Source organism: Zalophus californianus, chromosome 11 (genome assembly GCF_009762305.2).
Source record: "Zalophus californianus isolate mZalCal1 chromosome 11, mZalCal1.pri.v2, whole genome shotgun sequence".
Lineage (NCBI taxonomy): Eukaryota > Metazoa > Chordata > Mammalia > Carnivora > Otariidae > Zalophus > Zalophus californianus.
The window spans coordinates 97,608,060-97,619,378 of NC_045605.1; the positions used below are offsets into that span (position 1 = coordinate 97,608,060).

The 11,319-nt window shown below is 52.0% G+C and overlaps 1 protein-coding gene across 50 annotated transcripts in view; it reads left to right on the forward strand.

The window, feature by feature from the left end:
• The window catches only part of MADD (MAP kinase activating death domain), a 40,579-nt gene extending 29,661 nt beyond the window's left edge, over nt 1-10,918 (forward strand). For 22 of the 50 annotated variants that reach the window (XM_027578228.2, XM_027578246.2, XM_035722621.1 and 19 more), the window contains 7 exons: nt 4,686-4,850; nt 5,103-5,175; nt 5,316-5,422; nt 7,386-7,394; nt 7,580-7,649; nt 9,549-9,595; nt 9,934-10,918. In XM_027578228.2, coding sequence (XP_027434029.1) covers nt 4,686-4,850; nt 5,103-5,175; nt 5,316-5,422; nt 7,386-7,394; nt 7,580-7,649; nt 9,549-9,595; nt 9,934-10,038 — 576 coding nt within the window. In that variant the 3' untranslated portion in view covers nt 10,039-10,918. The remainder of the gene's footprint in view (nt 1-4,685; nt 4,851-5,102; nt 5,176-5,315; nt 5,423-7,385; nt 7,395-7,579; nt 7,650-9,548; nt 9,596-9,933) is intronic. The other 28 variants (XM_027578229.2, XM_027578235.2, XM_035722614.1 and 25 more) reach the window with 2 other exon arrangements.
• Nucleotides 10,919-11,319: the final 401 nt, after the last annotated feature.

Genomic DNA, 11,319 nt, shown 5'->3' on the forward strand with positions numbered 1-11,319 from the left:
CCTTGCGTTTCTCATTGAACATATCCTGGAGAGCTCTATGTCAGTACAAAAAGAGGGTTCTCATTTTTCCTTTTTTTTTTTTTTAGTTGAAGAAGAGTTGAGGTACAATGTTAGATTAGTTTCAAGCGTACAGCGTAGTGATTCGACGATTCTGTACATTATGCAGTGCTCACCATGATAAGTGTGGTCACCATCTGTCACCATACATCGTTATGATGTCATTCACTGTATTTCCTCTGGCTCTCATTCTTTTTATAGCTGTCTGGCACTCCATGGTGCAGCTGTACAGCAGTTGACTTAACCAGTCAGTATCTATGTGTGCGCCTGCTGCCCCCCATACACGCACAGGCTCTGTAAGAGCTCCCAGAGGCCGTCACCCCACCGAAGGGAGAATGCATTGATGGCTTTGGCTGATAGGACTCAGACGTATCTCTTAACATATAATAACTCCCCTCCCGCTTTGCCATTTATTTCGTTGAAGAAATGTGCCCCACGGAGTATCTCACATTCTAGACTTTCTGCTGATTGCATCTCTTTGGTGTTAACATGTTTCTCCATCACTTGTATTTTTTATAAACTAGTAGTTCAACCTAGGGGTTTGATGAGTTTCAGATTCAACATTTTGGCAAGAATACTTCATGGCTGGTGCTGTATGTGGCCTGTTGCCCCATATGGTCACCTCTCTCTCTTAGAGATCAGTAGGTTGAGATGTGGGCAGCCTGATCTGTTGTTCCCTGTGAAGTTCCTCATCAGTCCTTTGAGTTTGCCTATGGGTTTTTTGTTTGTTTTTCTTTGTTTGCCATGCAGAATTTTTTTACTTTTTCTTTTTACCCTCCCTCCATCTGTTGGCAGAATCTTTTTACTTTTATGTAGTTGAATTGATTAGTCTTTTTTTTTTTAATAGCTTTTGGATTTTGAGTCTTAGGTAGAAAAACCCTTCCTTATTCCAAGATTGTAAAGGAAATTGGCTATGGTTTCTTTATTGCTATATTTTTAATTCTAAAATGAATCTCTTCTACATAATTGTAGGAATCAAGTACAACTCCTATATAAAGTAGTAAAATTAAATAATTTTACAAGTATTCTGTTTTCTTTTGGTTTAGTTGAGTTTGATTTTTATATCCACAGCTTTTTGAACGAGTGGTTTATCAAACATGGGGCAGGGGTTCTGCCCTGAAGCAGAAACATGCATGTTGTTGTAGCCGAGAAGAGAGTCATTTTCATGTTACTGTGAAGTTCTAGAATTTGGCTAGGTGTCTCCTTGAGCTGAGGACTAACTTTGGACATCTGCACCACAAAGAGGTGGCAAGGTGATTCTCACCCTCTCCTTTTCCTTTTAAAGAATAAATCCAGAAGATTCCTTGAAGTATAGGACTAACTCTCACCACCACACAGGGGAGCCTCATACAAAGTTCCTGGAGTATGGGTGGATCCATCACCTTATAGATGCCTCTCCCTTAAGGTGTCAAATAAGACTGTACCTCACTCACCCCGTTAGCCACTTGGTACGCTTAGCCTGATTTAGCCTTTCTCATCCCTGCACAGCCTGCTGGCTGCAGGAGCACTGGGAGAGCGATTGCAAAGACTTTTAAAAGTCCCCTTTATTACTTTTTTTTTTTTTTAATTAAAGAAGTAGACTAGGGCGCCTGGGCGGCTCAGTCAGTTAAGTGTCTGACTCTTGATTTCGGCTCAGGTCATGATCTCAGGGTTATGAAATCGAGCCCCTAGTTGGGTTCCACACACTGGGCATGGAGCCTGCTTAAGATTCTCCCTCTCCTTCTGCCCCTGCCTGCTTGTGCATGTGCGCGCTCTCTCTCTCCCAAAAATATAATGGTAAGTTACAGAAGTAGAACAGTATATGCTGTGAAAGTTTCAAACCATATAGAAGTAAATGAAATAAAAAGTAAAAGTTTCCCTTTACTTCCTTCCATGCCATGTCTCAGAGGTACCACTGTTAAAGAGTTTGGTGTGAATTTTAAAAACGCATATTTGTATAAATACAATTTACTTATGTGTAATTTTGTTTCAGTGTTTACAAAAGTGGTATCAAACTACAAATATTGAGATATAATTTGATTTTTAATTTATGACTGACATCTTTCCATGTCTACATGTTACCTAAATCTATCTCTGTTTTTTTCTTTTTTCTTTTTTTGTTTTGTTTTGCTTTGCTTTGTTTTTGTTAAGTAAGCTTTATACCCAACATGGGGCTCAAACTCACAACCCCAAGATCAAGAGTTACATGCTTCACCAACTGAACCAGCCACACACCCCGTCCCTGTTTTTTAAATGGATGATTAATTTTGTTTTGTTTTGTATTTTTAGCTATTAGGTGTTATATGGATGTATACCATAAGTCATTCAACTAGTCCCTCTCACTTTTTTTAAAATAATGTTTCATTGAATATACTTGAAAATACAAATGAGAATTTCTTTTTCTTTTTAAGATTTATTTTTATTTTATTTTGAGAGCAATGTGCGTGGGCATGCATTGGGGGAGGGGCAAACGGAAGGAATCTTCAAGCAGACTCCCTGCTGAGCGTGGAGCCCATCCTGGGGCTCTCTCCCACAACCCATAAGATCATGACCTGAGCCAAAACCAAGAGTTGGGCACTCAACCAACTGAGCCACCCAGGTGCCCCTCACATGAGAATTTCTATAGGCTAGATTCTTAATGTGAAATTTCTGGATCAAGCTTATATAGATTTAAAATTTGTATAGATTCTGCCAAATACCATCCCAAAGACTATACCAGTTTATTTCTCCACCAGCAGCATAGGCGAGTATGGTACATTATTACTGTCATCTCTCTAGCCTAGAAATCATATGTTCTAAATACCTATCCTGCCCCTCTCCTTTACATGGTGTTCTTAAAGGATTATGGAAAGTGGATGTAGTAGTCTTCATTTTTCACCTGGAGAAAACTAGAGTCAGACTAGGGCTAGAATTCTAATTTCTACTCAGCTACTATATGACCTTTTAGAACCTTGTAACTCTTAGGTAGTAGATTAAACCTGGTAGTCTTGTGTATTCCTTTTTAATTCACTTATTCACTTAATATTTATGGAGCACATACGATATGCCAAGTACTTTGAGTATGTGGTTATAGCAGTGAATGAGAGACATGGTTTCTGTTGCCCTTATGGGGTTGACAAGCCATTGGGGAAGTCAGCTAATGAAACAAAGTGTCATAAAGTATGATGAATGTTATGAGAGAAGATGCTTAGGGCATAGGCAGGCAGGATGGGAATACACGGTAGAGGGTGTAGGAATTGTGGATGACCTCTCAGAAGTGACCTTTGAGCTGAAACTTGAAAGAAGTATGAATTAATGGCTGGAGCGGGGGAGGGGGAGAGTTCCAGGGGTATTTGAGGTGAAATGGATGGGACTCAGTGGTGTAGCGAGAGGGAAAACAAGGAGTCTCACATCACTCCTTCATTTCTGGCTTCGGCAGCTGGGTGAATGGTGACACCATTTACTCAACTAGGGGACTCAGAAGGAGGATCTGCCCAGGAGGAAATGCTGACTTCACATTTGGACATGATGAGATCGAGGTGCTGCCTGTGAGCCATCCAGATAGAGAGTGGTTCAGGAACTCAGGAAGATGTATGGAGAAGGATTTGAGAACCATCAGTGGGGTCATAATAATCATTGTTACATTTTTTTATATTATTATGTTGTTATAACATCTAACTCTAGGGTACTTCCTATATGCCTGGCTTTGTTCTAAGAATTCTATGCACATTGACTTATTTAATCTTCACATGAGGAAATGTAGATGCAGAGCAGCTTGTTCAAGGTGACACAGCTAAGTAATGGACAGCTGGAAACCTAACACAGTCTGATCTTAGAGGGAGAATGTTGAATAAGAAGAGAATGTGAAGGGGGCACCTGGGTGGCTCAGTGGGTTGAGCGTCTGACTCTTGATTTTGGCTCAGATCATAATCTCAGGGTCATGAGATCGAGCCCCACATCGGGCTCCACACTAGACGTGGAGCCTGCTTAAGATTCTCTCTCTCGCTCTGCCCATCCCCACCCCCGCTCATGCTCACTTGCGTGCACGCACACTCTCTCAAAATTAATTAATTACAAAGGACTTACAGTATTAAGAAGAGAATGTGAAGGAGGAGTTCGCCTTTTAATTATATCACCCTGTATTATATAATATCTTTTGTGGTAAGTGTTGCCCAAGTGTCACTAATGTGATTAATTATTGAAAAGATATATGCAGAACTGCGGCTGAGCCAGTATTAGAAAATGCCTTGGTTCCGTATTTTTCTCCTTGGTTAAGCCTGCTGTAATCCCTGCGTCTGCGCTCATCCACAGAGATGGTCCCTAAGGTTGGTACCTGGCGGCGGGAGACACCCTCATAAGTCTAGAGCATATGAGAGGTGATAGACGTTGCGCGAGGTGAAAATTGAAACACTGATTGCTTCCCCCTCCCTGCTCGCCGGCTCCTCTCCATGATTCCTTTTCTTTCAGCAAACCTCCCAGTGGACACTATGTCCAGCAGGTCAGTGTTTGTGTCCCCAGCGAAGGAGGACGGTGAGCGGGAGGCGGGGCAGCCGACCATGGGGTGCTCCCAGGCCCAGCTGCCCCGTGCTGCCCCGGGACAGGCCAGCACGGCCTGCAGCGATGGAGGCTGTAAGTGACAGGCCCCGCTGACGCGCTGGGTCCTCCCGCAGGTGTGCGACGACTGTGTGGTGCTGCGCAGTAACCTTGGGACGGTGCATGAGCGCTGGTGGTATGAGAAGCTCATCAACATGACCTACTGCCCCAAGACGAAGGTGTTGTGTTTGTGGCGTAGAAACGGCTCTGAGACTCAGCTCAACAAGTTCTATACCAAGAAGGTACCACGAGCTCTGTTCGGGCGGAGGGTGGGTGTTGAGGGCCAAGCGTCAAGTTTCTGGCAAGGAAGTTAAAATTCCACAGTCCATGTCAAGAGCCCCCCTTTGGCCTCCGGCTGTTGTGTGGGATGCATAAAGCTGTCTCCGGTGCCCGGTGCCCTGGCCTTGGCCCCGGCCCTTGGCAGACGGTGGAGAGCAGAGCGGGGGTACCCTGGCAGGTTGGGTGACAGGATGGTCCTCACCCCTGTGCCGCAGTGTCGGGAGCTGTACTACTGCGTGAAGGACAGCATGGAGCGAGCCGCTGCCCGACAGCAGAGCATCAAGCCCGGTGAGGAGACAAGGACTCCCTAAGCAAGGGCCTTTTGTTTGTTTCCATCCATCCTTCTCAGTGTCAGAGGCCTGACAAGGAGGTCAGGCATGGGGTTCCCCAGCTCCCCAGTTAGCTGATGACCTCCTCCCCCACCGCAGGCCCTGAACTAGGTGGCGAGTTCCCCGTGCAGGACATGAAGACTGGTGAGGGTGGCTTGCTGCAGGTCACCCTAGAAGGGATCAATCTCAAGTTCATGCACAACCAGGTAGGTGGGAGCGGCCGCACCGGCTGCCTGGCCCAGTTCTTCCATCTGCAGTAAGGCTCGGTGTCCAGGTCCCAGTGCTTTCCAGTGAGCCTGCGGGCCTTTGGGGCTAGTGGGAGGATGGGAGCAGCTGGACCAGAGAGAGAAATCAGAAGGAGGGCACAGTGACGTTGGCAGCCACCTGGAAGGTGCAGTGGGGAGCCTCTGTGGGAGGCGGGGAAAGAGAGGGAGCCGTGGTAGCTGGGCTGCCTCCGTCCGTTAGACTCAGCACAGTGTGAGTGGGAGCGTCTCACTTGGCCCTTCTTCGCACAATGTCTGCCTTCCCTTATTCCCAGGGGGTGCTTCCGCTTGGTGGTTTTGCTTTGAGAGTCTAGACCAGCTGGTCTCCTCGCGTGATTCTGGTATGCGTGAAGCTTGTGTGCGTGCGCGTGCGTGTGCGCGTGTGCGCGTGCGTGTGTGTGTGTAGCTTGTGTCCGTCCTATCTGGAGTATGTGTGTTTATTTGCCTATTTCTCCTGCTGATTCTTCTTCCTAGTCTTTTCGTTCCTCTGAGTGTCCCCACTCTGTCCCCTCCTCCACGGGCCCCATTCCCCTTCTTGTGACTGGGGAGCACTTCAGAATACATCTTTCTCTCATTGTGATTCCACCATAGGAGCTGACTTTTTTTTTTTTCTTTCTCTTGGTCTTTTAACACAGTGTTACTTTTTCTCTCAGTGGACATTCCTTAAGCTAATCCTTTCTGAGGCCAGCGCATCAGCCCAGGTCCGTTCCCCGTTCTGACTCTTCACACAAGTGCCTTCCCTCCCCCTTCCCTGACGTCCTGGTTCCTTTCCTTGAGGCTGTGAGCCAGGTCTGAATGTGTGAGCACCACAGCCCCGGGCCAGGCAGCAGACACTCAGGGGAGGTGACCCTCTGGACTCCGTGGCTTGCTTCCTCCCTTTGCCATTTTAGTTTCTTCTTTCAGGAACCCAACCGGGCAGCTTCGGTGTGATGGGAAACAGCTGCTCAGGCAGTGTATTTCCAGCAGTACCTTTACTATCCGTGATTTTAATATATTAAATAGCATACTTGAGACCTTCGGGTCAGCCCAAGGAGAGATTTACTGGAGTACTTTTCTGGAGCACGAAGGTGTCAGCACTTCTTGGGGAGCAGGCTTCTGACCGCCTTTTAGTGCCGTGGCTTCCCCTGATGCCTCACCTTCAGAAGAGGAGATCTTGTTAAACAACAGCCAGCCCCCTTCTGGGTCCCCCGCTCTGGACCAACCCAGTGTCTGACCAGTCCACGGATATGTACAAGCTGGTCTGTAGTTTAAGGCTTTGCCCTAGAAGAGAGATCCTGCAGAGAGGGGAGTCAGGCCCCGACCGATCACAAGAAAACAGCCATGGGGTCCATCTTCTACCACGAATGGTCCGTTGGAGTTGAGGAAGCATTGGACCCTCTGGTGGAGTCCTACAGGGTGGGGTAACAAACGGATCTTTGGAGTCAGGATGTGCTTGGATTCAGAGCCCAGCTTCGTTACTCATGGGCAGATAAACTTTCTGATCCTGTGTGCTCCTCTATAAAACGAGGGTCGTACTACACACTGGGCCACATGGATGTGAGGATTGCAAATAGGATTTGTAGGACTCCTAGTCGGACTCCTAAGCAATAGCCGTTAGTCTCTCTCCGTGTACTTCTTGGGAGAGCCTGGATCTTGTGTCAAGGAAGATATCAACATCTCCCACCCCAAGGACAATCCGAGGGGAGCTTTGCACCCGTGCCAGCCCTCTGCGCCGGAGGAGGATGCATGGAAGGGTAGAGAGCTGATGGGCTGAGCGGGGAGACCCCCGGGGCACCGTGTCCTCCAAGCGCTGCCCTGGGCAGAGGGGATGGGCGGGCAGCCCAGGACAGCAGAGGGGCCTTCGGGTTGGGTTTGACCGTTAAAACTAACGCCTTCATTTCTCTCCCATGCTTTCTCCTCCGGCCAGGAGCGGAAGGTACATGCCCTTTCTGCTGTCTTCGCTTCTTAGCGCTTTTGAGTTGCGTGTGTGTGGATTCTCCGGCCCTCGCTCTGGGAACTAGGTCTTCTGTGTGGGGGCGGGGCTGTAGCCGGGAGAGCGGGCAGTTGTGGGGCAGGGGGGAGCCTCCGGGCCTGACCCCACCCTCCCTCCCTCTCTTGCAGGTTTTCATAGAGCTGAATCACATTAAAAAGTGCAATACAGTCCGAGGCGTCTTTGTCCTGGAGGAATTTGGTAATTACACTATTTTGCTCTTAGGTCTGGACTCACATGGCAGTAACTCAAACCTCGGCGCTCCAGAGGAGGGACTAGAGGCAGAGAGAAGAACCACCTCTGCAGAGAGGTCAGGAGGCTTAGGAGTGACAGGGAAGAGAAGGGAACCCGCGATGAGCGAGGGGAAGGAGGAAGAAGGAAGAGTGAGACAGTGGCTGCTAGGGAACGGGTCTCAGAAGAGCAGGTGGCCTTAGACGGGGTTAGAGGTCAGAGACGCTCCTGTGGAGGCTCCGGGAGTGGGCACCGCTTTCCCTTCTCGGCCAGCTGGTGGTCAGAAAGTTCTGGGGCAGAGCAGACGGGCAGTTTCCAAGCTCTGCTGTGTTCGTGTCGCCTGCTGAGCTCCTCCTAGCAGCCCGGGGCTCCGTCCAGCCACCCCGGTGCCGCCCTGGTGTCCGCCTGGCCTCTGTGCGGGAGCAGGGCCGTGCGGTGGCCCGGGCAGCCTCACTCGAGAGGGCAGGGAAGCCTAGTGGGCCTCAGAGGCAGGCAGGGCAGTTGTCGCGGGAGGCTGGCGGCCAGCCTCCCTGCATCCCTGCAGCCAGGCGCCGACGCTGACCGGTGGTGTAGTGGGTTCTCACCCTGGGGCTTTGAGTTCCTGCTGTGTTTGTGCTTCATTCTTTTGTGCCCCTCATCGCTGCTATGAAAACCTTCGTTCTCCAGCAGGTAAAGTGACCTCGGCTCGTGCTGCCTCCCCCCCAGGCCCCTGCCTGGGCCCTGCCGTGGGCGGGACGGGCTCCCTTCAACCAGACCAGCTGCTCACACTGCCCTTTTCTCCCCCCCCCCACCCCCCACCCCCCCATCCCCGTGCTGGCTCACTGGTTCTGAGTTTTCTCCCCTGTGTGTTCCCTTCTCTCTTCTGCCAGAGAGATATTTGGGGGAATCTTCCAACTCAGGAGAAGGACCTGGGCTTCTTGCTCTACCTATGATGAGTTTATTCCCTGTTAACCCTGGGTCCCCCCGAATTCTACCTCCCAGGGTCAGAAGAAGGTGTGGCCAACTCTCATCCTACCTTTTCTGGCCCCCAGGGGGACGCCACGCCCCTCTGCTCCCATCTCCAGGGGCCATCAGGATGGCTGGGCCCCTGGGGGGGCCTTCCTCCTTCCTCTGGCCAAGCAGAACCCCTGCATGGCTGGGGCAGGGGTGACTTAGTCTTGCATTCTGGGCTGTGGACATGTGTGTATTTTGCCTGATGCTCCCTGTCACCTCCCTCCCCGGGTGCTATACTCGCCTGTCTTCTGCTCGGTGTGTCTGCTCCAGAGCCCTCTGACGCTCTCCCTCACACAGCAGGCCTGGGCCTCTCCTGCCACTCAGGGAAGGACACTTACAAGTCTGCTGGGTTTTAGTATCATGCCACTTCTTCATCCAGCCTAAGGACCCTCTGCGTAGGGGCTGGGAGTACAGGGAACCATGCTTAACACGAACAGAGTGTCGGGCTGGTAACAGGGATGAGTTCTCGGGCATCTCAGCAAGGTGAGGCGCAGGCTAGAGACAACTCTCTTCACCCGACCAACATGGGGGAACGCCCCACTGCAGCTCCTCGGGGCCCTGGACATTAGCAGTGAGCAGGCTGGTGAAAGGCCAGCCCGCTCCTGTGTGGAGGCTCTCCCAGAAGCGGCTAGAGTCGTGGCCATCGAGCAGGGAGCCCCAACAGACCCCACAGGTCTGGCTGCGGAGTCTGGGGCAGTGTCCTCTCATCCAGCAGCGGCTGGGCAGGTGCCGTCAGAGCGTAAGCTGCTGCAGCCCCTGGGACAGGCCACCGTGGGGAAGGGGACCCCGGTGCCGGGCGCTGCCGCCTGGGGGAGCCTGGCATTATCGCTCTTAGTTTTGAACTTTCTGTTTTGTCTCTTGCCCGTCCGGTTTTAGTTCCTGAAATTAAAGAAGTGGTGAGCCACAAGTACAAGACGCCCATGGTGAGTATGCCACCCAACCCCACAGTCCGGTCTGCGCAGGGCTCCCTGGGGACCCTCACACAGGAGTGGGGCGGGCCCTCTGAGAGCACAGGGTCAGGCGCACTAGGGTTGGTTGGAGAGCTGAGTTTGGTCTGGAAGCCGAAACGAGTCTTCAGCCCTGGGAGAGACACACACACACACACACGCACGCACGCATGCACGCACACACCCCTGTCCCAGCAGTCAGCTGTGAGGCTGAGCCCAGCACGAGGGCAGAGTTTTCAGCTGGTCAGATCTCCCCGCGTGGAGATGTGGGAATCTCAGGAATTTGATCGGTCTGGTTTTTCTCTCCCCTCTAGGCCCATGAGATCTGCTACTCTGTGTTGTGTCTCTTCTCGTATGTGGCTGCAGTTCGTAGCAGTGAGGAAGATCTCAGGACCCCACCCCGGCCCGTCTCGAGCTGATGGGCGGGGTTAAGAGCCCCCAGTTCAGGGGGTGCCCTTGTGTCTTCTGCTCGCCAGGGCACGATGCTGCGTGTGTGTTCTCTGCGAGCCCCTCACCGTGGCTTAGTTGGTTCACAGTTGTGTGTCTCCGTGTGTCTTAGTGTCTGTCAGAGGGCTCGGCGGGTTTCCTCCGCCTGCTCACTCTCCACTCCCAGACCAGGCTGCTGTCCCCTCAGGGCTCAAGAGCCATGTGTGTCTGTCTTTGGGGCCAGTGGCTTCTGACAACTCTGAGCACAGTATGAGCCCACCATTGCGTGTCCCTGAGACATTCGTGTTGTGGTTCCTCATCCTTGGCGTTATGAGCTCCAGTGCAGGACTCTGGCTCTCCGTCCTCTGGGGCCCAGCGTGCCTGGGTGTCGGGTGAAGTCCCATTTGATACCGAGGGAGGGAAGCTTGAGGCCTGTCCGCGCAGACGAGAGGTGGGCAGGGAAAGGCCAGGAGAGTCACGGGGCGGCAGGGTGAGCAGCAGCCTCCCCTCTCACGCATTTCCCAGGCTGGCGGCTGCTGCCTGCCGTGGCCCCTGCAGGGGGGCAGCACTGAGGGGCTCTCCTTTGCCGAGCAGCAATTTCCCTGAGGTCTGCCTGGCCTTTGGCCTGAGAGAGCAAAGTGGTTGGGCTGGGAGAGCCGCAGAGGCCCCTGGCTCCTGTGCCCAGGGAGCAGCGTGGGCCGGGGCCACGTTTGGTGTACGTGGCCCGTGTCTGCAGACAGCGGCCCCTGGCCCTGGGTGCCAGAGCAGGGGATGGCCTGGGAGTGGGCAAGAGAGGGTTGTACATAGTTCACCTCTACGTTATTTATAGAAAATGTACAGATGTGTGAATGTGAAATAAATGTCCTGAACTCACCTTGGGCTCCTGCCTGCCTTATATTTAACGCTGCCTGCTCTCAGCCCGGGCCTGAGGAAAGCTGTCCCTGGACTCTACAAAGGCCCGTCAGGCCTAAAAGGAGAGAGATGAGATCATGGCCCTCCGAGTCCTGGCGTGCTGGAGGCCCAGCCTCCCACCCCACTGACCCAGCAGGGCCCCTCACCTGGCTTCCTGGGCACCCAGGGAGAGGTTGGGGAGGGCTTCCTGCCCTCTGCCCCCTAGCCCTGCAGGGGGCTGCTGAGCTGAGAACTGGCCACCAGAGGAAGCAGCCAAACCCGGCTAAGACACCTGAGCAGAGTCATGTAGCAGTGAAGGAAAAACCAAGGCTCCCCTTGCCCCTCACAGGCGTGGTCCAGAGAGGGGGGTGTGACTTGGGGTG